Genomic DNA, 23689 nt, shown 5'->3' with positions numbered 1-23689 from the left:
AAACGCTGTGTGTCTGAAACATGCATGACTGTTAGCTTATATGCTAACTCAAGCTAGTTTTATCATAGTGACGTGAATATATGAAGACTTTTTGTAGTGTGGACGTGAACTTCACTGCGTTGACGTGTTAGCTGTGTCGCAAACACCTTTACACACCACCCACAAAATAAAGCCACACACTTCATGCTGAATTCACTGAAACATTAGACTGAACATGATAGTGTTGTACACAGGGTGGAAACTTAAATTTTTACTCAGGGTCAAAGGTTATGGAATGATTTAGGGGTGACGGGGCTGTGTAGGTCTAAAAATATGAATATGGGGCTGCATTTAAATGTTGGTGTTAAACTGTACAGGCAGAAAAACAAACAAAAAAAATCATCCCAGTCAGTGTATTAAAACTTTAAAAATGTGATAGAGTATTTGGTAATTTTTTTTTTTTTTTTTTTTTTTTGGATGTATGAAGAGAAAATGGCAACAGCATTCAGATGAAAGAAGTTTTTAAATTTCTCACTTTATTGCAAAACGACTGCAAACACTAATGAAAAAACTTTAAAACAAAAGTATATCAGTGGAAGTGATAAAACTGCCTTCATTTGGGACGAGAATAACTGCAGTCTGTGTAAATATGTAGAAATGTACAAACAAAAACGACTAAACTCCAGAAGCTCAGATGTATTTAGTGCTCATTTAAATACAAAGATCTCTGGCAGATTAGAAGTTACAGAATAAATGTCTTCAGAGTACAAAGTTCATATTTCTTCGTTTCCACGACAAACCGTTTTTCAAGCTTAAATAAAAACATTAATGACCGAGCCTGGTCCTGTTATTAAATCTCTGACAGAAAACCAGCTCAAAGTAGCTCAAAACAAATAGAATACAAGGAGGGAAAAAAAAAAATCTAAATAAAGGGCAGGAAAGGAGAAAAAACGTGAGCAATCTGCACGTGATGTTTCATTGATTGTCGGTCCTTAAAAAAAAAAAAAAAAAAAAAGCTAAAGTCCAGCTTAAGCTTTCCCGATTCCAGTCCTTTAAAGTTTAGCTGCTGCAGCAACAGCTTTATGACGTGACGTTACATCATCACACAGAGTAAATGGGACTCTTCATAGGCGGCACTGGAGCTCGTGCACACGCACACCCTGGAGGAAAATCCTGCTGTTGCTGCCATCTAGTGGCTACAATCAACAGCTTCGCAGCTCCAGTTTGCACATCACCTTTTAATCAGTCAGTTTTTTGGATTTCATTTACAGCTAGTCTGAAAATTAAAACGGTTAAAGGAGGAATGTATCGAGTCCAAAACACCAGACGACGATCTGAATAATTGTAATTTTTTTTGAAAGTTGGTTGGTCTGAAAATACTGTTTTGGTCTTAAGAGGAAAAAAAATTATTCACATTTAAAAAAAAATATATATATATATATATATAGTTTTCAGTTCTTTTAGGAGTTGGGGGGGAGGGGGGGGGTTCTGCTGACGTGTTTTCAGGACGTGTAATCACATTGATCAAAAAACATACTCTTGAATGTAAAAATGTGACCAAACTGTTGGGCGCAGATCAACTCGGGAGCAGAACGCGGAGGGCGGATGAAAGAGTGAAGTAGATCAAGAACACCCTGCAAGATGTTATCATGTTTGTGTCAAAGCCTAAATTCTGGTTCCTTGAAGGACCTTAAATTTGAGCCTTAACATTATGATTTTACTACTGTTTATAAAGTCACCCACCGGGCACACGCTTTAGCCAATCAGGAGCTGTCATGTGTTCACATGCACCATACACACACACACACACACACACAATGTTGCACCACAGTCACAGAAATTGGTGGAGCTTTAAAAAAAATTAAAAAATCATCTGTTCCTCAAGTTGCTCGTACTCTTCAAAACCAGGAACTATCAGGATCTGAAGTAGGAACTGTAACCGATGTTCTGAACGGTTCTTTAAAATGCAAAACAAGTTAAATTTTTCACAGTGATTCAAAAATTCCAAAAAGACGCAGATTGGAATTAGTTTTGGAGTATTTTTGGGCATATATTTACACGGTGTGCTGGCGGTCGAATACGGCCGGACTCTGGAGTGATACAAACGTGCACAGACTGACAAACTCAAAAAATAGAGAATGAAGTAAAAAATTCTCCAGCTAGTGCACAGGAAAAATACTTTTCTTGTTGTTTGAAACAGTTTGAGAAAGTGCCTCAAGAAAAAAGAAAAAAACTGAGCAACTGCAGGTTTCTTCTTCTTTTTGTGGCTTTTTTTTAAAAGACGGGCTTTGTACGACAGCGCCACCTGCAGTCCTAGCAATGAAGTCAGCACAGTCACAATGAAAAGTGCACGTGATCCGTGAACTCTGCGCACACAGAGCGAGTCGAATCCACTGTGCCGTGACGCAAGTGTCACATTTTGACAGATGACATTGATCTGAATTTAAATGATTTTTTAATGGCACATGTACCTTTGGTTAACTTGAGCACTAATCCATCAACCGCTGTATGATGTGTGATCATCACGAGCTCGTCCAGCGCCAGCAGTGGCTCGTCACCAAACACCTGCCGCCTCCACACTCTGACTGAGGCAAACTGTAGACTAATACTGTTACAAAAACAGACCTTTGATTGCTGCACAATGCTACATGCTAACAAGTTCCAGACGTGTGCAATGAGCCATGAAGCCTTTGTCATACTTTGAACACTCAAAAATAAGCTCCGCCCTCACACAGCCACATTGTTCATGGTGCACGAGGAGAATGCACGTGCACTCTTGAGTCAGTCCAGCTCATGGTGCTCTGACGTGGGACTGTCTCTGGCCGGCAGGAGGTCGTAGTGACACGGGATGTGGCTGTTTTTCGGTAGGTCATACGGGTCGGTGGCATTTGCAGGGTGGGCGGGGCTCACAGTGGGCTCTGAAAGAAAACAGGAAGGACACGAGTCATATATCACAGACATCACACTGTCTTCTGGCGCTCCCTTCACTGCTTGTATCTCAGCCCAATACATCGTTGCCGGTCTTATTGATCTTCCGCCACATGACGATCCTGTCGTCTTCTTTCCCACCAGATTTTTTTTTAACATAATCCCTCTATTCTCAGAGTCCAAAGGTAAATGGAAAAACTAACTATAAGGATTATTATTCATACAAATTATCACTTTCAGCCAGTTCTTACATTTAATTTCCAAGGCCATAGGTCAAAGTCAGGAAAAATCTTGGAAAATTGGAAAAATCCCTATCTTAAACACTGAATGAATTTTCAATAAACCATAACTGTCAAAAATATATATAAAAAAATTATTTCATATTTGACAGCATTATGTAGGATGGTATCCGTTATCAACTGACAAAGTTTGATCTATACCTGTCGCCAATCCTGTTTGTGATATTCATGGACAGGATATCAAGGTCAGGGGGAGGAGGGTTTCCAGTTTGGTGGGTTCAGGGTCTCATGCTTTTTGCAGATGATGTGATCTTGTTGGCTTCATCTGCCTGTGACCTCCAACACTCATTGGATCAGTTCACAGCTGAGTGTGAAGCAGCTGGAATGAGGATCAGCACCTCTACATCTCAGGCCATGGTTCTCACCAGGAAACCGATGGATTGCCTACTCCAGGTAGGGAATGAGGTCTCGCCTCAAGTGAAGGAGTTCAACAACCTCGGGGTCTTTTTCACAAGTGAGGACAGTGGAGCATGAGATTGGCTGGAGAATCGGAGCAGCAGGGGTAGTGTTGCATTCACTGAGGGAGCTGAGCCAAAAGGCGAAGCTCTCGATCAATTGGCCAATTTTCATTCCTACTCTCACCTGTGGTCATGAGGGTTGGGTCATGACCGAAAGAACTAGATTGGGGGTACAAGCGGCTGAAATGCGTTTTCTCAGGAGGGTGGCTGGTGTCTCTCTTAGAGATAGGGTGAGAAGCTCAGTCATCTGTGGGGACCTCGGAGTAGAGCTGGTGCTCCTTTGTGTTAAAAGATGCCAGCTGAGGTAGTTCAGGCATCTGGTAAGGATGCCCCCCTGAGAGCCTCCCTAGGGAGGTGTTCCAGGCACGTCCATATGGGAGGAGACCCGGGGAAGACCCAGGACTAGGTGGAGAGATTAGATCTCCACAGTGCCCTGGGAACGCCTCGGTGAATGGCTTCAACATTATCATCTTGATGTAGCAACTTCTCATGAACCTTCTCCAAATCAATAAACACAAAATGAGGATATTTCTGTCTCTCCTCACCAACTTCATAGATGTTCTTATTGGTGGGGCTGCTGTTGCTGATTCTCTGCGTACGGTGAGTCCCGTCTGGCCGGTGATTTCATCTCCATGTAGCCACATTCTGTGTTTTTGACGTTGAGCAGTGGGGGGTCCTTTATGGTGGCGTACGGGTTCTCGGAGCTGCTGAGAGAAGAGGTGCTGGCGTGATAGGGTGTGTCCTTCACCAGATCTGAGGAGATAGAAAGAAGCTGAAAGACCAGAGCCCTGAACCCTACTGCGTTCATGTGGTGAGTTTAAGGTCGTACCTCGTAAAGACTTCTCTGTGTGCCTCCTGTCGACCCCGTAGGCTCCTGATGGAGCCAGAAACAAGAACAGGCAAGTTTGTGAAAGGCCTCGGAGGGCTGACCCCCCCCCCCCCACACACACACACACCACCCATGCACTCTACACCCCACCATAGAAATGCAGAAGTAAATACACACTTGTGCGTTGTCTGTGGGGATCTATGGGTTCTTAATTGGGTAGTGTTTATAAAACAGGTATCTGACATTTTGCAAGGCTGGTAATAAATTATGCAAAGTTTCTATAATGATTTGGAATGCCTCGGGAGTCCACAATGTAATTGTATAAACCCCTGTGACTGGACTAGTTGGGCTGTTTCCGCCCACCCTCCAGGTTATGGTAAAATGGTACATCCCACTTTGCCTCTGGCTTGTCCAGACCTTTTGTGCCTTGTTGAACCTGCAAATTGGTTGATAGTTTGTTGCTCCGAATGTGTGCCGTGTGTGCGTGAATATTAACGTGAGTATCCTGTATATTATTGTCATTACATGTGCTATGTTTAATATTGCACTGCATGATGTAGTTGTTAAGTTTGCGCGGTGTTAGTTTGGTTATGGTGTTTATTTGGCCGTGGGGCGTGCGACCATAATGGCGGCGCCCATACAGTCTTCAACCAGAATAAGGAGCCCTCAGTAAAGATGTCTACATTCCTTTGTTAGTAGGGAAATACATTTTATGTCCAGAAGAGGGCGGTATTCTACCACTTATGAGTGGCCTGAATTTGAGTGTGTTTTTCATGCTGGTTTGACATGTAGATTTAGATTGTATTATGATTATTCATTCAATTGTAATTATTTTTTCCTTTTATTGTTTTACAGAAACCACACACACAAACACTTGCATGTCCTAATAAAGTCCTGGAACCCAAAGGCTGTGGATAAGACTTCATCTCAAGTCTCCTGTACCTTCTGACAGAGGATAGGAATTGACTGGCTAGCTGTAACTAGCCAGTCAATACACACGCACAACGTTCACATCAAGTGGTCCTTCGAGCCAGATCTAGTTGCAGCTTTCCTAATGGCGACATCCAGATATGAAGAAGAGCAAAGTGTCCGTCCGAGGAGGGTTCACCGGATCCCAGGACATCTGGATGACTTTCTCCTGACTTATCCATCACAACGGCCAAATCCAGTATACACTGAGGTTGCCAGGACCTTTCCCATGCATCAAACATCTACTCCAATGCATCCAGCAGGTGGCATTGATGGGTCATCAGAGACTGAGAGATGGCGGAGGATGGAACATTGTGTAACTCAGGTTCAGAATCAAGTGAGGGAGTTACAGAGTGCACTGCAAGTATCGCTGAACCTCAACAGAGCACCATCAAAATGCAGCACTTCCCTCAGACCGGAGTACCAGTTTACCTCTGCTCAATGACAGTTCATCTCTGCTCAACGAAGACAGTAATCACCCATAAGGGACCCAGCTAGGGCAGTTTGGAGGTCATCGCTCCTTTATCTCCATTGCCACCGGACTATAACATGAGTACTGTACAGCCAACCTCTCCTCACACAGTACAGTCTATGGCTATCCCCTCAACTTTACAGCCAACAGTACCCGCTTCTACTATAGCAGGAGTGACGGCAGCACTGCCTGTTTATGTCTTCTCTTCTGTGGCTTCTACAGTTACATCTCCATCAGCACCAGTAGTATCCAGTTCTACATTTATAGCTGCAAATCCACATCCCCCCTGGCAACAACAAAGAGACTTTAACTGGCCTGCATCACTCCCTGCATGGTCTGCACAACCGAGTGTTGCCCAGTACGGCTTCTCTGGCACGATGCAGTATCCTTCTGCAGCCCTGCCCCCTGCCAACTCCACTCAAGGCCCTTAACCCTGGGTATCAGGCTCATATCCGACTCAGCCAAACGTTGTAGTCCAGCCTCCAGTTGTGGGTTTGCCTAATGCGTGTCGCAACCCCATTCCAGCCCCACAGTCTCCTGTTAGCATGCAGTATGGTGCACCTCAAAGACCAAACTTGATGGAAATGGCTATATCTTCCTCCTATGGCATCCCCAAACCCAAGCTGATCAGTTTCACTACAGGAAAGGAGAGTGATTTTCTCTTGTTAAAGAAAGGACTAGACGGAGTGCTGGGACCACACACACATCTGTCTGAGGATTATAAATTCCAAGTACTGCTGGACCATCTGAAATTCCCAGCTGCATTTCAAATAGCAAAAAGGTATATTTATGACCCTATGCCTTTCACTAGAGCAATGCAGGCTCTACAGCAACGTTATGGGCAGCCACGGCAGTTAGTCCAAGGTGAAATTAACAACATTCTGAGGGCCCCTACAGTGAAAGCTGGAGATACACAGGGGTTTGAGGACTTTGCACTCTCAGTTAGTAGCCTAGTGGGATTGCTAAACTCTATGGAAGGAGCAGCTAGGCGTGAACTCGACTGTGGTTCTCATGTGGACAGGCTTCTGAGTAAACTTCCCCTCTCATATCAGGACAGTTTTGCTGAATATTGCCTCGCAAAGGGTATTCTGCAAAGTGACTCTGTTACAACATATACTCTCCCTGACTTTGCACAATGGTTAGAGAGGAAGTCACAGGCTATTCAAATATCCAGAAGAGCAACTGAGAGCTATATACCTGAAAAGCTACGCCCAGACCGCGGGGATAAACCATTTAAACAACACAAACCTCCATCATCCATTTACTATGGCACCGATAAGGCTACATCACTTCCTCTCAACGGCGCCTCCGTCTCTACGGAGAATAAAGATAGATCTAAAGGCAAGACAAGAGAGAAATTTAAGCCCTATTGCCTCTTCTGCAGTAGTACAGAGCACTATTTGAGTTCCTGCCCAGATTTCAGTAAACTGGCACTGCCCAAATTGTTACCTGGATTAACGACAACAAGAAATGCTGGCGATGTGGACGGGGCCATCAACCTGACTGCTGTAATCTGAAAAAACCATGTGGTACCTGTGGAGAGCAACACCTGCAGATTCTCCATGAAGCAGCCTCCAGCGCCAATAGGATGTCCTAACATTGAGTACAACTCCAGTAGGTGTACTGGGATCAGTCTACACACTCAGGCATTGTCATGCTCAAAGTAGTACCGGTTACCCTACACAGCAATGGCCAATCTCTGTCTACACACGCAATTCTAGATGACGGATCGGAAAGGACTATAGTACTATCCGCTGCAGTTCACTATCTGAAATTAAACACCACAGAGGATTCCCTCAAACTGCGCACCATAAGGCAGGAGTATCCCAGGTATGGGGAGCGAGTGCTTCCTTTGATGTGAGTGCATCCGAATCTCCCCAAACCAAATATCATAGTTTGCAACGCATTCACTGCAAAAGAGCTTGACCTGGCTAAACAATCTGCCCAATGGATATACTCCGTCAAAATATTCACACCTGACAGACATTCCCTTTGAAGCATTTAAAGATGTGCAGCCTATGCTCCTTATAGGCTCAGACAATGCACAGCTCATCACACCTCTGTCACCGGTGAGAGCTGGTCCTATAGGCAGCACTGTGGCTGTGCACACAAAGCTTGGCTGGGCTATCCAGGGGCCTGCGACCTTCTTGCACCAGCCTACTGACACATCATGTCTGCATACATCCCTAATTCCATCTCCTTCTCAAGTTTTAAGGCACAATGTAGAGAAGCTATGGCAGTTGGATGTGCTTCCCTTTCAGTCTGAAAAGGAGGCAACTCGGTCCAAGCAGGATAAAGAGGCACTAGAGTTACTGCAGAGCGCTACTGAACGAGTACAGATTGATGGAGTATCCCACTATGCAACCCCTCTACTCCGGCGTAAAACTGCTTCCAAACTACAGGCTGGCCCTGAAGCAGTTATGGCTCTCCTGCGGTCTACAGAGAGGCGTCTGGCTAAAGACTGTGATTTAGCTGCTGTGTACAATGCAGAAATACGAAAACTGGAAAAGGAAGGATATACAAGGAAAATCACTCCTGAAGAGGCAAACAGCACAGATGAATCCTGGTTCATTCCCCATCATATTGTACATCACAATAACAAGCCCAGGATAGTTTTCAACTGTTCATTCCACTACAAAAATGACTGCCTTAACAACCAGCTGTTACCAGGCCCAACACTTGGTCCCTCACTCATAGGTGTCCTGTTGAGATTTAGAGAACACCCCTTTGCTGTGAGCGGGGACATACGTAGTATGTTCCACCAGGTGTGGCTCCTGCCCCAGGACAGACCACTGCTCGGATTTGTAGGGATAGATATGGAGAGAGAGCGTAGCCCCGACATTTATGAGTGGTGCGTTCTGCCTTTTGGGACCACATGCAGCCCATGCTGTGCCACATATGCTCTTCAGCGTCATGTACAGGACTACAAGGAAGGGAATGAACAAGTTCTAGATTCAGTTCTGCACTCATTTTATGTCGATAAATGTCTGCAGTCTCTGCCTTCTTCCTCACAGGCACGGCCACTGGTTGATAACATCAGGGAGCTCTTATCTACAGGTGGTTTTGAGATCAGATGGTGGGCCAGTAACTATCCAGAGGCCATAGCTCATCTCCCCACAGTAGCAAGATCACCTACTTGTGAGCTGTGGTTAACCGCACATCAACCAGACCCACAAGAACCAACACTAGGCCTAGCCTGGCATTGTTCCACGGACCAGATCAGCTACAGATGTCGACCAGTATCTCCTCATGAACCAACTATGAGAAACATCTACAGTATACTTGCTTCACAATATGACCCACTGGGCTTCATTATCCCCTTTACTACAAGGGCTAAACTTATTGTGCAGCTGTTGTGGCAGAGAGAGAGACAATGGGACGAGCCTATTGAAGGTGAGCTGCTCCAGCAATGGCAAGCATGGGTGAGTGAACTGCAGTATTTGCCTACTATTTGCATGCCGCGCTGTTACACCATTCCACAGATACGAGATGGAACTGTCCAGTTGCACATTTTCTGTGATGCATCAGAGCGAGTGTATGGAGCAGTGGCATACCTGAGATATGGGTCCCCACAACACGAGGTACATACTGTTTTTGCCATGGCTAGATCACGTGTAGCTCCCCGAAAACAACTGTCAGTTCCCCGTTTAGAGCTATGTGCTGCATTGGCCGGAGCACAGCTGTCTAAACTCCTCCTCAGTGAGAGCTCACACAACCTGTCACTGACACTACCTTGTGGACAGACTCCACCACTGTACTAAACTGGGTCCAGTCTGAGTCCTGCCACTACAAAGTATTTGTAGGCACCCGTATTGCTGAACTGCAGGAGCTCACAGAGTCTGCTAACTGGAGATATGTACCCTCTGACCTCAACCCCGCTGATGACATCACCCGGGGGAAACGACTGCAAGAGTTATCTGCACAAAGCCAGTGGATGAATGGGCCTGTCTTTTTGAGACAAACATCAGAGTACTGGCCTACGCCGCCTACTGTGAGTATGGACCCTGTGGATAACAAGGAGCTGAAAAGATCCGTATTTTGTGCTCATGTCACCGCTGGTCCTATACAGCCTAATCCTGTAGAGTACAACTCCTGGGCTGACTTAGTGCAAGCCACCTACCTCTCCTGTCACGGAGCGGCTGCTTCCCCCATGTCCGCAGCCCAGCGCCTGGAGACAGAAATTCAGCTCCTCAAACAGGCACAACTCGACAGCTTTCCTGCTGAGGTCCATGCACTGAATTCAGGAAAGGAAGTGCGCACAGACAGCAGACTTAACAACCTGTCACCTGAATATGACCCTCAGCTTGACCTCATTCGGGTAGGTGGTCATCTCCGACATGCAGAAAACATAGATATTGATACCCTACATCCTATTGTGCTGTCACCGAACCATCCTACTACTCAGCTTATCATTAAAGATTATGATTCCCGGCTTCTACATCCTTGGCCCTGAACGTGTCTATGTTGAATTGTGGCATACATACTGGATTATAAGAGGAAGACAGGCTGTGAGGAAGCACCAACACACCTGTTTGGAATGTAAAAAGTGGAGAGCTAATCCTGTATCACCTAGAATGTCTGACCTTCCTGTCTCCAGGCTGCGCCTTCATCAACCTCCTTTCTGGTCCACTGGGGTTGACTGCTTTGGTCCTTTTACCATAAAGATAGGTAGGAGACAGGAGAAACGTTGGGGCATTACTTTCAAATGTCTCACCACCCGCTGCATCCACCTTGATCTACTTACTGGTATGGACACCGACTCTTTTCTCATGGCCCTGCGCCGATTCATCGCTCGGAGAGGAAAACACTTTGAAATACTGAGTGACCAGGGCACCAACTTCAGAGGAGGTGACCGCGAGCTGCAAGAGGCATTTAAAGCTATGGAGCCACAGTTACAGGAGAAACTCAGTGAACAGAGCATCACCTTTCACTTCAATCCCCCACATGCGCCACATTTTGGTGGAGCCTGGGAGCGGGAGATCCGCTCAGTGAAATCTGCACTTCAGGTGATACTCAAAGGACAATCCGTTTCAGAAGACCTGCTGCTCACCGTTCTTATTGAAGTGGAAGGCATGCTCAATTCCAAACCACTGGGATATGTGTCATCTGACCTTGCGGATGTAGACTCTGTTACCCCAGATATGCTGCTTATGGGGCGGCGAGATGCTTCTCTGCCCCAGGCAGTGTACGGCACAAGAGAATAACTTGGACGGTGCAAGTGGCGCCACAGCCAGGTCATAGCTGACCATTTCTGGTCTCAGTTCACTCGGCGGTACCTACCTGGACTTCAACACCGTCAAAAATGGACACAAATTACACCCGCTCTGACAGTAGGACAAGCTGTTATGGTGGTGGACCCACAGCTGCCGCGGGCGTCTTGGCCTGTGGGGAAGGTAACACAGGTGTTTCCCAGCCCGGACGGACAGGTCCGAGTAGCGGAAGTGACCATTGGTTCGCACACTTACCAACGCCCAGTATCCATACTTATTGCATTACCTGCAATGTCTGATGACAGTTCATAGTGTTCACAAGGGTTTTAGTGTTTACTAATATGCTACACATATTAGGGTGCGGCTATATAAAACCCCCTGTGACTGGACTAGTTGGGCTGTTCCGCCCACCCTCCAGGTTATGGTAAAATGGTACATCCCACTTTGCCTCTGGCTTGTCCAGACCTTTTGTGCCTTGTTGAACCTGCAAATTGATTGATAGTTTGTTGCTCCGAACGTGTGCCGTGTGTGCGTGAATATTAACGTGAGTATCCTGTATATTATTGTCATTACATGTGCTATGTTTAATATTGCACTGCATGATGTAGTTGTTAAGTTTGTGCGGTGTTAGTTTGGTTATGGTGTTTATTTGGCCGTGGGGCGTTCGACCATAATGGCGGCGCCCATACAGTCTTCAACCAGAATAAGGAGCCCTCAGTAAAGATGTCTACATTCCTTTGTTAGTAGGGTAGTACATTTTTTTGTCCAGAAGAGGGCGGTGTTCTACCACTTATGAGTGGCCTGAATTTGAGTGTGTTTTTCATGCTGGTTTGACATGTAGATTTAGATTGTATTATGATTATTCATTCAATTGTAATTATTTTTTCCTTTTATTGTTTTACAGAAACCACACACACAAACACTTGTTAGTTGCATGTCCTAATAAAGTCCTGGAACCCAAAGGCTGTGGATAAGACTTCATCTCAAGTCTCCTGTACCTTCTGACAGAGGATAGGAATATCCAGCTGTAACTAGCCAGTCAATACACATGCACAATGTTCACATCAAGTGGTCCTTCGAGCCGGATCTAGTTGCAGCTTTCCTAATGGCGACATCCAGATATGAAGAAGAGCAAAGTGTCCGTCCGAGGAGGGTTCACCGGATCCCAGGACATCTGGACGACTTTCTCCTGACTTATCCATCACAACGGCCAAATCCAGTATACACTGAGGTTGCCAGGACCTTTCCCATGCATCAAACATCTACTCCAATGCATCCAGCAGGTGGCATTGACGGGTCATCAGAGACTGAGAGATGGCGGAGGATGGAACATTGTGTAACTCAGGTTCAGAATCAAGTGAGGGAGTTACAGAGTGCACTGCAAGTATCGCTGAACCGCAACAGAGCACCATCAAAAATGCAGCACTTCCCTCAGACCCGGAGTACCAGTTTACCTCTGCTCAATGACAGTTCATCTCTGCTCAACGAAGACAGTAATCAACCCATAAGGGACCCAGCTATGGGCAGTTTGGAAGTCATCGCTCCTTTATCTCCATTGCCACCGGACTATAACATGAGTACTGTACAGCCAACCTCTCCTCACACAGTACAGTCTATGGCTATCCCCTCAACTTTACAGCCAACAGTACCCGCTTCTACTATAGCAGGAGTGACGGCAGCACTGCCTGTTTATGTCTTCTCTTCTGTGGCTTCTACAGTTACATCTCCATCAGCACCAGTAGTATCCAGTTCTACATTTATAGCTGCAAATTCACATCCCCCCGGCAACAACAAAGAGACTTTAACTGGCCTGCATCACTCCCTGCATGGTCTGCACAACCGAGTGTTGCCCAGTACGGCTTCTCTGGCACGATGCAGTATCCTTCTGCAGCCCTGCCCCCTGCCAACTCCACTCAAGGCCCTTTACCCTGGGTATCAGGCTCATATCCGACTCAGCCAAACGTTGTAGTCCAGCCTCCAGTTGTGGGTTTGCCTAGATCAAGATGCTGATTAGACACCATTCTCTGAAACGCCTTTGGAGACGGCTTATGGTAGAGAAATGAACATTCAATACACGAGCAACAGCTCTGGTTGTCATTCCTGCTGTCAACATGTTAATTGCACGCTCCCTCAAATCTTGCGACATCTGTGGCATTGTGCTGTGTGATAAAACTGCACCTTTCAGAGTGGCCTTTTATTGTGGGCAGTCTAAGGCACACCTGTGCACTAATCATGGTGTCTAATCAGCATCTTGATATGGCACACCTGTGAGGTGGGATGGATTATCTCAGTAAAGGAGAAGTGCTCACTATCACAGATTTAGACTGGTTTGTGAACAATATTTGAGGGAAATGGTGATATTGTGTATGTGGAAAAAGTTTTAGATCTTTGAGTTCATCTCATACAAAATGGGAGCAAAACCAAAAGTGTTGCGTTTATATTTTTCTTGAGTGTATATGCTGTGGCTGTTGGGTTATACAAAAAACAAAAGGGATTTTTTTTCTTACCTAATTTCCTTTGATCGTGACCTTTGATAAAACTATCAAATCAACTCTAGATATCTATCAAAGTAATATTCCCACCATGTTTGAAGGAAATCTGTCCTGGTGTTTTTGATGTTATCTTGTCTACACAGACGTACGCACACGGTGACGTTAACATCGTGCTCGCACTTGCGCTGAAGACGTGCAGCTTAAAAATCCAGCTGTGTTCACTGAGACGCAAGCCAGAATCTTTTCAACAGTATCTTTCTCACCCTGCGATAAACTAGCGTCCTGTCCAGGGTGTACCCGGCCTCCCGCCCTGTGACTGCTGGGATAGGCTCCGCTCCCTGCTCCGCCCTTTGACCCTAAATTGGAGTAGTCAGGTATACATAGAAAACGAATGAACGAATATCGTTCTTTCCATCACTCTGTCATTAATCTGTGACTTCCCTCACTCGGCTCTGTGGGGTGACTCTGTTTTTGATGAACGTTTGTGCAGATTTTCCACATTGTGCCAGTAGGTGGCACTTGAAGGCGTCGGCCACGGCACCCCGGGCAAACGCTGATATGCTCACCGTCCACAAGCGACATATTTCTGCAGAAGGCGTTTACAAACTACAGCCGTGTGCTTTTGACCTCAAACTCAATAGGCTCCTTTCAGTCACCACATCTAAAACACACACACACACCAAGTTTGGTGACAATAGGACACACACGCAGACTCGAGCTGGATGTTATTTAAGTGTGTTTGTTCTTTGTTTTTGAGTCTAACGAACACACGTGTCCTCACCCAGATCGCCGAATCCATTTCCTTGTTTCCATTCAGCGGGCAGAGTGTCCGGGTGGTTCATGTTGACAAAGAGCTGCTTGTTGTTAGTCTGAAGTCACAATTTCAAACAACATTCATGAGCAAAAAAACTTCACAGATGCTTCACAGTCTGACGTGTAATTTAAAGGTGGAAAAAGACTCAGAATATTTGTGAATGAAATGAAGTGCACGGCTGAGTCAAGGCTGCACAGTCCAGAAAACCTTACTCCACTGGACCTGACGATGTTTACCCACCACATTCTGATCATACATCTGGATGAAAGTAGACCTGGTGGAAGGACAAATACTGGCTCCTGAACACTCAACTTTGATCCTGATCTTTGACTCCAATCACTCTTTAGATTTTGATTGCTGAACTTTAATCGTAATCATTTGTCTTTAATCCTGATCAGTCAACTTTGATCCATGTTGCTCATCTTTGATCCTGATGGCTGAACTTTAATCATGATCACTGATCCTTGATCCTGATTATTCCTCCTGATTTATCTTTGACGCTGCACACCGATGTTAATCCTGATTACTCATGTTTCTCATTAATGTTCCTCATCTTCTATTCTGATTGTTAAACTTTCACTATGATTGCTGATTCTAGATCCTGATCACTTGTGTAAGATCATGTTTCTCATCTTTAACCATGATGGCAAATCTTTGATCCTGATCACTTATCTTTGAAACGGCACACTTATATTAATCCTGATCACTCATGTTTCTCATTAATGTTCCTCATCTTCTATCCTGATTGCTGAACTTTCATCACGATTGTTGATTCTAGATATTGATTATTATTCTTTGATCCTGATCTGTCATGTTTGATCATAGTCTATTTCTTATCTTATGGGCTTGTCACATCTTGACGATTTAGACAGTGTATGCCAACAGCCCTGTTTCCACCAAGCGGTCCGGGTCAGTACTGCACAGTATGGTGCGGGTCGGAACGGTTAAGTCCAGTTTGGTTTGCGTTTCCACATCCAGCAGAACCCTTTTGTTTGGTAGGTGGAGCATACAGATATTGACATGCACGTCATCGACCACACGTACGCTGTGGTGCGGCCTCACCCTCCAAACGAAGCAAACAGAGTAATTAATATTTTTTAATTTTTTTTTTTCTGGTGGATTTGGATTTATTTTCATCACCTGCAGAATGCTGAAGAATCACTGATGTCTACTGATAAACGCTCACTTGAATGAATGAGGCGCTGTGACTCTTTCAACTTTTAAAATAAGTTAATTGTCTGTTGTGGAAAAAAGTGCCGACGGTCTCTGGGTCAGGCTGAGAGACGCACCAAAACACAGAGGGACTTCTTTTAAAAACACAACGTTTCTTCAGCCACGACAAGGAACTAAAGTATTTCAGATGTCATTTTCCAAAATAAGGAAGCTTTATGTGGATAGTTTTGTCAGGCTGTGATGAATGAACTGAACTGAAACGAGCGTAACAGGTCGATAAGACTTTATATTTTACTTGTGTGAATGGTTTTAATATTTGAAACAATCTGTTCATATGATGACTGCAGCTTTCAGTTTTTCAGCCAATCACGGACAGCATCGTTGGACGTATTTCAACTTTATGAATCACTTACAAGTAATTGTGTGCAACAATCGCATAACTTACCTACAACTTCTTCCCATCTACAGTAGTGTTCAGAATAATAGTAGTGCTATGGGACTAAAAGATTAATCCAGTTTTGAGTATATTTCTTATTGTTACATGGAAACAAGGTACCGAGTAGATTCTCCACAACCAACAAGACCAAGCATTCATGATATGCACACTCTTAAGGCTATGAAAATGGGCTATTAGTAAAAGAAAGTAGAAAAGGGGGTGTTCACAATAATAGTAGTGTGGCATTCAGTCAGTGAGTTCGTCAATTTGTGGAACAAACAGGTGTGAATCAGTGTCCCCAATGTAAGGATGAAGCCAGCACCTGTTGAACATGCTTTTCTCTTTGAAAGCCTGAGGAAAATGGGACGTTCAAGACGTTGTTCAGAAGAACAGCAACGTTTGATTAAAAAGTTGATTGGAGAGGGGAAAACTTATGCACAGGTGTAAAAAATTATAGGCTGTTCATCTACAATGATCTCCAATGCTTTAAAATTGACAAAAAACCAGAGATGCGTGGAAGAAAATGGAAAACAACCATCAAAATGGATAGAAGAATAACCAGAATGGCAAAGGCTCACCCATTGATCAGCTCCAGGGTGATCAAAGACAGTCTGGAGTTACCTGTAAGTGCTGTGACAGTTAGAAGACGCCTGTGTGAAGCTAATTTATTTGCAAGAATCCCCCGCAAAGTCCCTCTGTTAAATAAAGGACGTGCAGAAGAGGTTACAATTTGCCAAAGATCACATCAACTGGCCTAAAGAGAAATGGAGGAATATTTTGTGGACTGATGAGAGTAAAATTGTTTTTTTTTGGGGGGTCCAAGGACAGTTTGTGAGACGACCCCCAAACTCTGAATTCAAGCCACAGTTCACAGTGAAGACAGTGAAGCATGGTGGTGCATGGTGGTGCAAGCATCATGATATGGGCATGTTTCTCTTACTATGGTGTTGGGCCTATATATCGCATACCAGGTATCATGGATCAGTTTGGATATGTCAAAATACTTGAAGAGGTCATGTTGCCTTGCTGAAGAGGACATGCCCTTGAAATGGGTGTTTCAACAGACAATACCCCAAGCACACTAATAACAAGCAAAATCTTGGTTCCAACCAACAAAATTAAAGCCTCGCAGATGTGAACAAATCATGAAAAACTGTGGTTATACACTAAATACTAGTTTAGTGATTCACAGGATTGCTAAAAAAGCGGTTTGAACATAATAGTTTTGAGTTTGTAGCGTCAACAGCAGATGCTACTATTATTGTGAACACCCCCGTTTCTACTTTTTTTTTAATAATAGCCCGATTTCATAGCCTTAAGAGTGTGCATATCATGAATGCTTGGTCTTGTTGGATTTGTGAGAATCTACTGAATCTACTGGTACCTTGTTTCCCATGTAACAATAAGAAATATACTCAAAACCTGGATTAATCTTTTTAGTCACATAGCACTACTATTACCGTATTTTCCGGACTATAAGTCGCACTTTTTTACATGTTTTGGCAGGGGGTGCGACCTATACTCCAGTGTGACTTATAAATGAAAAATATACCAGTAGATTCTCAATTAATTTACCGTAATAAAACAATTTTACATGACAGAGTTGCTCTATGTTTTAAAATGGCCACCAGAAATGGAAATGCAATGCATCATGGGCACTGTAGTATGGCAGCCGTCCTATAGGTCACGCTGGTCACGATAACCAATCAGAGAACAGAACATTGGACGCGTATTCCTCACTTCACCCAGACAATGATTGTGAAACAGCGTGTGAAGCAGACGAACACGGTGCTTATTCCGGGAGGGCTAACAAAACAGCTTCAACCCTTGGATATCAGTGTGAGCAGAGTTGATGCTGAGAGCTGCGTGGGAGCAATGGGTGAGCGATGGCGGAGGATTAGCGTCTGCACTTGAAAGGAGCTGGCTTCGACCCCACCGGGAGGTCATGAGCTGCGCAGGTAGGTGCGCATGGTTCGGCTCGCAATTTGTCCGCAAAATACAAACATATCCGTAGAAAATGCAGCTCACGAGAGGGCACTCAAGGCTTGTGTGCGGTTCCTAGCGACTTCTGACTACCATAGAAAAATAAAAATTTCAACATTACTGATAACTTAACTAGACAACGGAGGAAGGCCAAAAAAAATGCCACCAAAAAGGAAAAGCTACTCTGCAGATTACAAAGTTGCGACTGGTGAAAATAGCATCTGAAAACAGTAATCAAGCAGCAGAGAGAGAGTTTGGAGTGTGAGTGACGAAACTTGTGAGGGACTGGAGGAAAGCGGAGGTTACTCTAACCACCATGAAAAAAACAAAAAAAAGCTAATCGCGGGCTAAAAGCTAGATGGCCACAGCTAGAGGAACGAGTCGCACATGGGTCTCGAACAACGTTCAGATATTATCATCATAATATCATAATATTATACTCTGAACTTTCATGTAGTTAACATACCTGTATGTCCATGCGACTTATTCTCCAATGTGACTTATTGTCTGGAAAATACAGTATTCGACCACTACTGTACACCAGTGGGCTTCAACGTGCTCTTAACCTGTACAAAACTTACCCATAAACTATTTGTTAATACACCAGCATGTTCAATGTATTTTAATATGCCGGCATACCGATAAATCGTCAAGATCTGACAGGGCCTTTATATTTCCTAAAGCAACCAATATTTCCAATATATATTCATAATAAATCATATATTTCCTATAATATTTTAAGTGTGCTGTCATGACCTTTAATTACATAAGTTGGGTTCCAGTACAGGGAACTTGTGTGCTGCACATCCTCCCAGAGGTCAGTTACGTACCTTTCCGTATCAGGCGTCTATTAACATGTGGTGTGGCCGACGCACTGCGTCAGAGTGTGGTAGCTGGGGTTGGAGAAGTAGTTGCTGGGATGAGAATCCTGCGGGGCTGGATTGACATCTGAAAAATTACGGAAATTAAATGAACTGTGATTAAAAAAAAAAACAAAACACAAAAACCGGATATTACTTCAACCTAATGAACTGATATCTGCGAACGTTTGGCGCGGCCTGGAATCACAACTTGTCAGTTTTGGGATCATAAGAAAAGGACGGAGTAAGGAAATTTGTTATTCTTTTACACATTGCGATTGCTGTTTTAAGACATTTGTATCTTAAAACTCATCTGAGCCTCCTTAAAGAAATGTTTGACATACAGTGATTATAGCCATACCCAAAGGTTCTTGAAAACACATACCAAAGACATCCAGCCATTGCTTTTGGTTGACAACCACCCAAATCTCACAATTAGACAGGAAGACTGGATCCTAGAGACTTGGATCTTCTGCCCACCTACCTTCCTTGCCAACAAAAACACCTAAATTGCTGGATCTTCACAACCCAACACCTAGTCCATGCAGAGCACTGCACAGTGGTGCGGGGACCCAGCACACATCCCTGAGATACACCCAGAATTCACTGGAGAAAGACGTCACAGAACAGATGTCCTTTACCTCAGCAGTAATCTGGTCACTTGGTGACTGAATCTTTTGTGTCCACAACTTGAGTTGTATTGTATTATGAACACTGTTAGTACTACTACTACTACTACTAATAATAATCTGAATAATAATAACTACCACATTGCCCGTGGGGATCCATGGGCTCTAGATTGGGTAGTTTTATAAATAGGTTAGCTGACATTTTTCAAGGGTGGTAATGACTCTGCAGTTTCTATAATGAGTTGGAATGCGTGTGAGTCCAGAATGTTTTAGAAACTTTTGAGCTTAGACCGCAACAGTTTTTTAGAAGAAGAACTCAACCCTTTTATTTCTTTTGATTACATATTTATGTCAATTGTATTATACATTTTTTTAGGTTTTTGTTATCGTATCCACACTATTATTATTATTATTATTATTACTGTCAGTATTATTATACTTATTATTATTTTTACTTCTATTTTATCATTTGATTTTTAAATGGACCACAATGGAAAGAGGTGTTTTCAACTTCCTCTGTCATCCATATATTTTTCATGTACTTACAAATATATTATGGACTTACATTGAACTTACTAAATAAAATCATACACACACACTTTTAATATATTGATGATTTACTGCCTCCTGCTGGATTGGCATGAGAGTCCAGAATGTAAATAACAATGCCCATTGTTCAGTGTTGTTAGGTAATATATTAGTCCGTTCATCTTTGACCGAAAATACATAAACAGTTTGTGCATGATCAAAATTGCATGCACCTATGCACAGCTGTTTGTTTTTTCTGCATTCTGCTGTAAGCAGGTATTTTTAATTTGGCAAACGATGGTGGCGAAAGACATTAAAAGCACTACACCTTTTACTCATGGTAGCAAAATGACACTTAACTAAACTGACTAAACCAACTGAACTACAAAACCCAATTTAATAACATGAACACCACTGCTAAACTAACATGAACCACAAATAACACATTTAAAACCCCAAAATCCTGAACTCCCATGGTGCACTGCAGCACAACATCCATTGTTTATTGGTTAGGTAAAATTGCTAATTTCTCCAAAAATATTTGTCCTATCAACTTTCTATTTTCGCAGCGTTCATCCTTGACCCAAAATACATAACACCAAACGGCAAATGTCAGCTGTCTGTGGTATTTGCGTGATCGAAGCCATGCACACAGAGACCACTTGGCTATTATAATGTTGATAAGAAATGCGTACCTGTGATGACGTAGTCAGTGGTGACCCTTACAGCTGGTGTGTAGGTGACAGCAGGCACAACGGGCTCTTTGCCTTTTTGCTTCTTCCTGTAGATGATGAAGAGGAGGAGGAGGAAGAGCACTAGCAGCAGCAAGAAGATGATTCCTGCAATGGCACCGATCTGGTAGGTGTCCACCTGCACGGCTGCACTGGTCAAACTGTTCAGGCTGCCAACCACCACTGCGCCAGCTGCCCAAAACACACAAGCCTGTCAATCTGTCATTTGATCCATCAGAACATTGACCATGTGACTGAGGTGACAGAGGGAGACTATCTGACCACAGACTGGACAACTCAGCCACAAACACCATCAATGTGGATCTGGACTGGAATTCATTTCAGTTTACATGGGTTGTAGTAAAAGGGCGGAGCCACATTTTCCCACATCAACAGTTCCTTTGCCTTCAACCAAACAAAGAAGTGACACCTCGCTACATGGAAATGTGTGTTTCACACTGTACTGGGATCAGCTAAACAAGATGCACTGATGGTGTGTGATGTGAAGTTGCATTTTCAGTGTGGATGGGGACGACACACAACCTAGTCTGACAGAATCCTACAAAATGACCTCCAGCAGGCCACTGGTGTGAATGTCTCTGACCAAACCATCAGAAACAGAGTTCATGAGAGCGGCCTGAGGACCCGACGTCCTGTAATGGGCCCTGTGGTCACTGGCTGAGACTGTGGAGCTCGACTGGCATTTGCCATGGAACACCAGAATCGGCAGGTCTGCCACTGGCACGCTGTGCTTTTCACAGATTACATTAGGTTCAAGCTGAGCACATGTAACAGACATAAAAGGGTGTGGGACCTCATGTACAAAGACGTGTGTAGATTTCCTAATGAAACATGATGCATGCCAAAACCCAGAAACCGCAGTACACACAAAACTATCCCGATGTATCAAAGTGTGCATATGCATGGATCCAAGCACATTCTGTTTGTACATCCTAATCAACGTGTAATTGAGCGCAGACATACCAAATTCCTCCCTTTCCACGCCCATATTTAAATATGCAAAATCATGTAAATGGGAGCTGGGATTCCCCTCCATCAGATCAGTCAACATGAACACAGAAATGAATTTATACAGAGTGTGAGCTACAGTTGACTGGAAATGACACAGAGACATGCAAGGATATATAAGGAGTTTATTTGGTACCCTGTCAGGCCACCTGCATGAAGCTGCCACCCCATTCAAAATTTTAAAATACGGCTGAGCCTTGATCAAAAGGAGTCAGGCCACCGTTCCGCACCAGGCCAGTAGCAGTCTGCCATACTCCACATTTCCTGCACACAGGTGACATCACGCAGTCCTGAGGGAATCCCCCTCAGTAGCGGCAAGTGAAGAGGGAAGAGCCCCACTGCTGAGGGAATCCTGGGAGTCCTTCTGATTGAGCCTCAGCCCTTGGATGGTGTGAGTCTGGTAACGGCCCCCATCGTGCCGGGGCCAGGCCTTCCCCGAGTCGGGTTATTTGGGAATGCAAATTGAGTGGTAAACTCCATCTAATTAGTGATATGCTTAAATTCAGGGGGTTGTCTCATGTGATCTGAGGTCGTAGCTGAAAGGTGTTGGATTTTTTTTTTTTCAGGAGGGCAGCGCAGCAGGGTGGTGGAGCCCGTGGAAGGTTGCAGGCAACCCCACCAGAGATGACCATCACGCGTCGACTGTTTAACCCACAACACGGCCAGGCGGCGCATGGAGGTCTAAAAGTAGGCTGCAGGCTAAGTTAAGCAATTTATTTTAGCAGCAGAGACGAGCACAAACGAACAACAGTACTATTTTAATACTGTGAATGACAGGTGAAACCAACTTCATGCAGGTTGACGTCACACATGTAAAAACATAGGCCTAAGCTATGAACAGGTGAAACTGTAAAAGTACAAACCAGCACAAACAACAGAGACCAGTTTGGAGAGATTTGGACATGGGGTAGGGAGCTGAGTGACATGGGTTTGAAAATGTATTTTTGAATTACTCAAAAGCTTTAAGGGCACAAATGAAAATACAAAACAGCACAAATGTAGCACAAACGAACAACACTGCTATTTTAATACTTTGAATTAGAGGGGGAGCCAGCTTCACCAGGCCACTGTGAGTTCAGAGCAGTGCACACAAGAAATTAAGTGCGCTGGCTGATAATGTGACATTCATCACGTGACACACACACACACACACACACACACACACACACACCACACACACACACACACACACACACACACACACACACACACACACACACACACACACACACACACACACACACACACACACACACACTTATTGACAAATACTGAACACAGGGAGACAATCAGGGGCCTGTTAAGAATCTGCAGCTCTAGTTTCACCATCAAGAAAAACCCCCATTAATAATAACAAAAAAACATATTTGAATCCGCACATGCCCAAATGTGCCTGTGCTGATTTTGGTCAGAACAATTGCACGAATAAACTATTTACCCATACAGCCACCCATTGTGCATCATGGCCAGCCTGTAGCCTGTTCCCAACCCAATCCAATGCATTTCTGCATCACATGATTTGAACATTGATGTAATGAAAATGTTTCCTATTAACAAAAACAAATTCATGATGTGATGGTGCCTTTATAGCAATATGTGTGTAGTCAATAGCTCCAATTATATTAGGGGCAACTGGCTCTCGCTGCAAATGGTGCTTTATGTGATGTACCTGGATGACATTTGGATGAATGTGTTCCACACAGCTGGCATGGCCTGGCTCAAGCTTGACAGGCACACGCCTGACCGATCGGCCAGCTCCCACTGGAATGCCCCTGTTGCAGGACACCCAGCGTGGTCAGGACCTGTGTGGGTACAGACAACCCCTGGCTCTTTGCCATATTGCGCTCTGGTCCAGCTGCAGTTCTGCAAG

At 44.2% G+C, this 23689-nt stretch overlaps 1 protein-coding gene across 1 annotated transcript in view; it reads right to left on the bottom strand.

Moving 5' to 3' along the window:
- Positions 1 to 498: 498 nt before the first annotated feature.
- megf10 (multiple EGF-like-domains 10) overlaps positions 499 to 23689 on the bottom strand; it is a 220585-nt gene continuing 197394 nt past the window's right edge. Inside the window, 9 exon segments of the mRNA XM_034191821.1 lie at positions 499 to 2897; positions 4210 to 4252; positions 4254 to 4417; positions 4494 to 4538; positions 14418 to 14505; positions 18682 to 18719; positions 18873 to 18912; positions 18914 to 18990; positions 20755 to 20982. Of these exon segments, the coding sequence (XP_034047712.1) occupies positions 2761 to 2897; positions 4210 to 4252; positions 4254 to 4417; positions 4494 to 4538; positions 14418 to 14505; positions 18682 to 18719; positions 18873 to 18912; positions 18914 to 18990; positions 20755 to 20982 (860 nt within the window). The 3' untranslated portion in view covers positions 499 to 2760.

This window comes from Thalassophryne amazonica, chromosome 17 (assembly GCF_902500255.1).
Source record: "Thalassophryne amazonica chromosome 17, fThaAma1.1, whole genome shotgun sequence".
Lineage (NCBI taxonomy): Eukaryota > Metazoa > Chordata > Actinopteri > Batrachoidiformes > Batrachoididae > Thalassophryne > Thalassophryne amazonica.
This window is presented reverse-complemented; position numbering and strand designations above follow the sequence as displayed.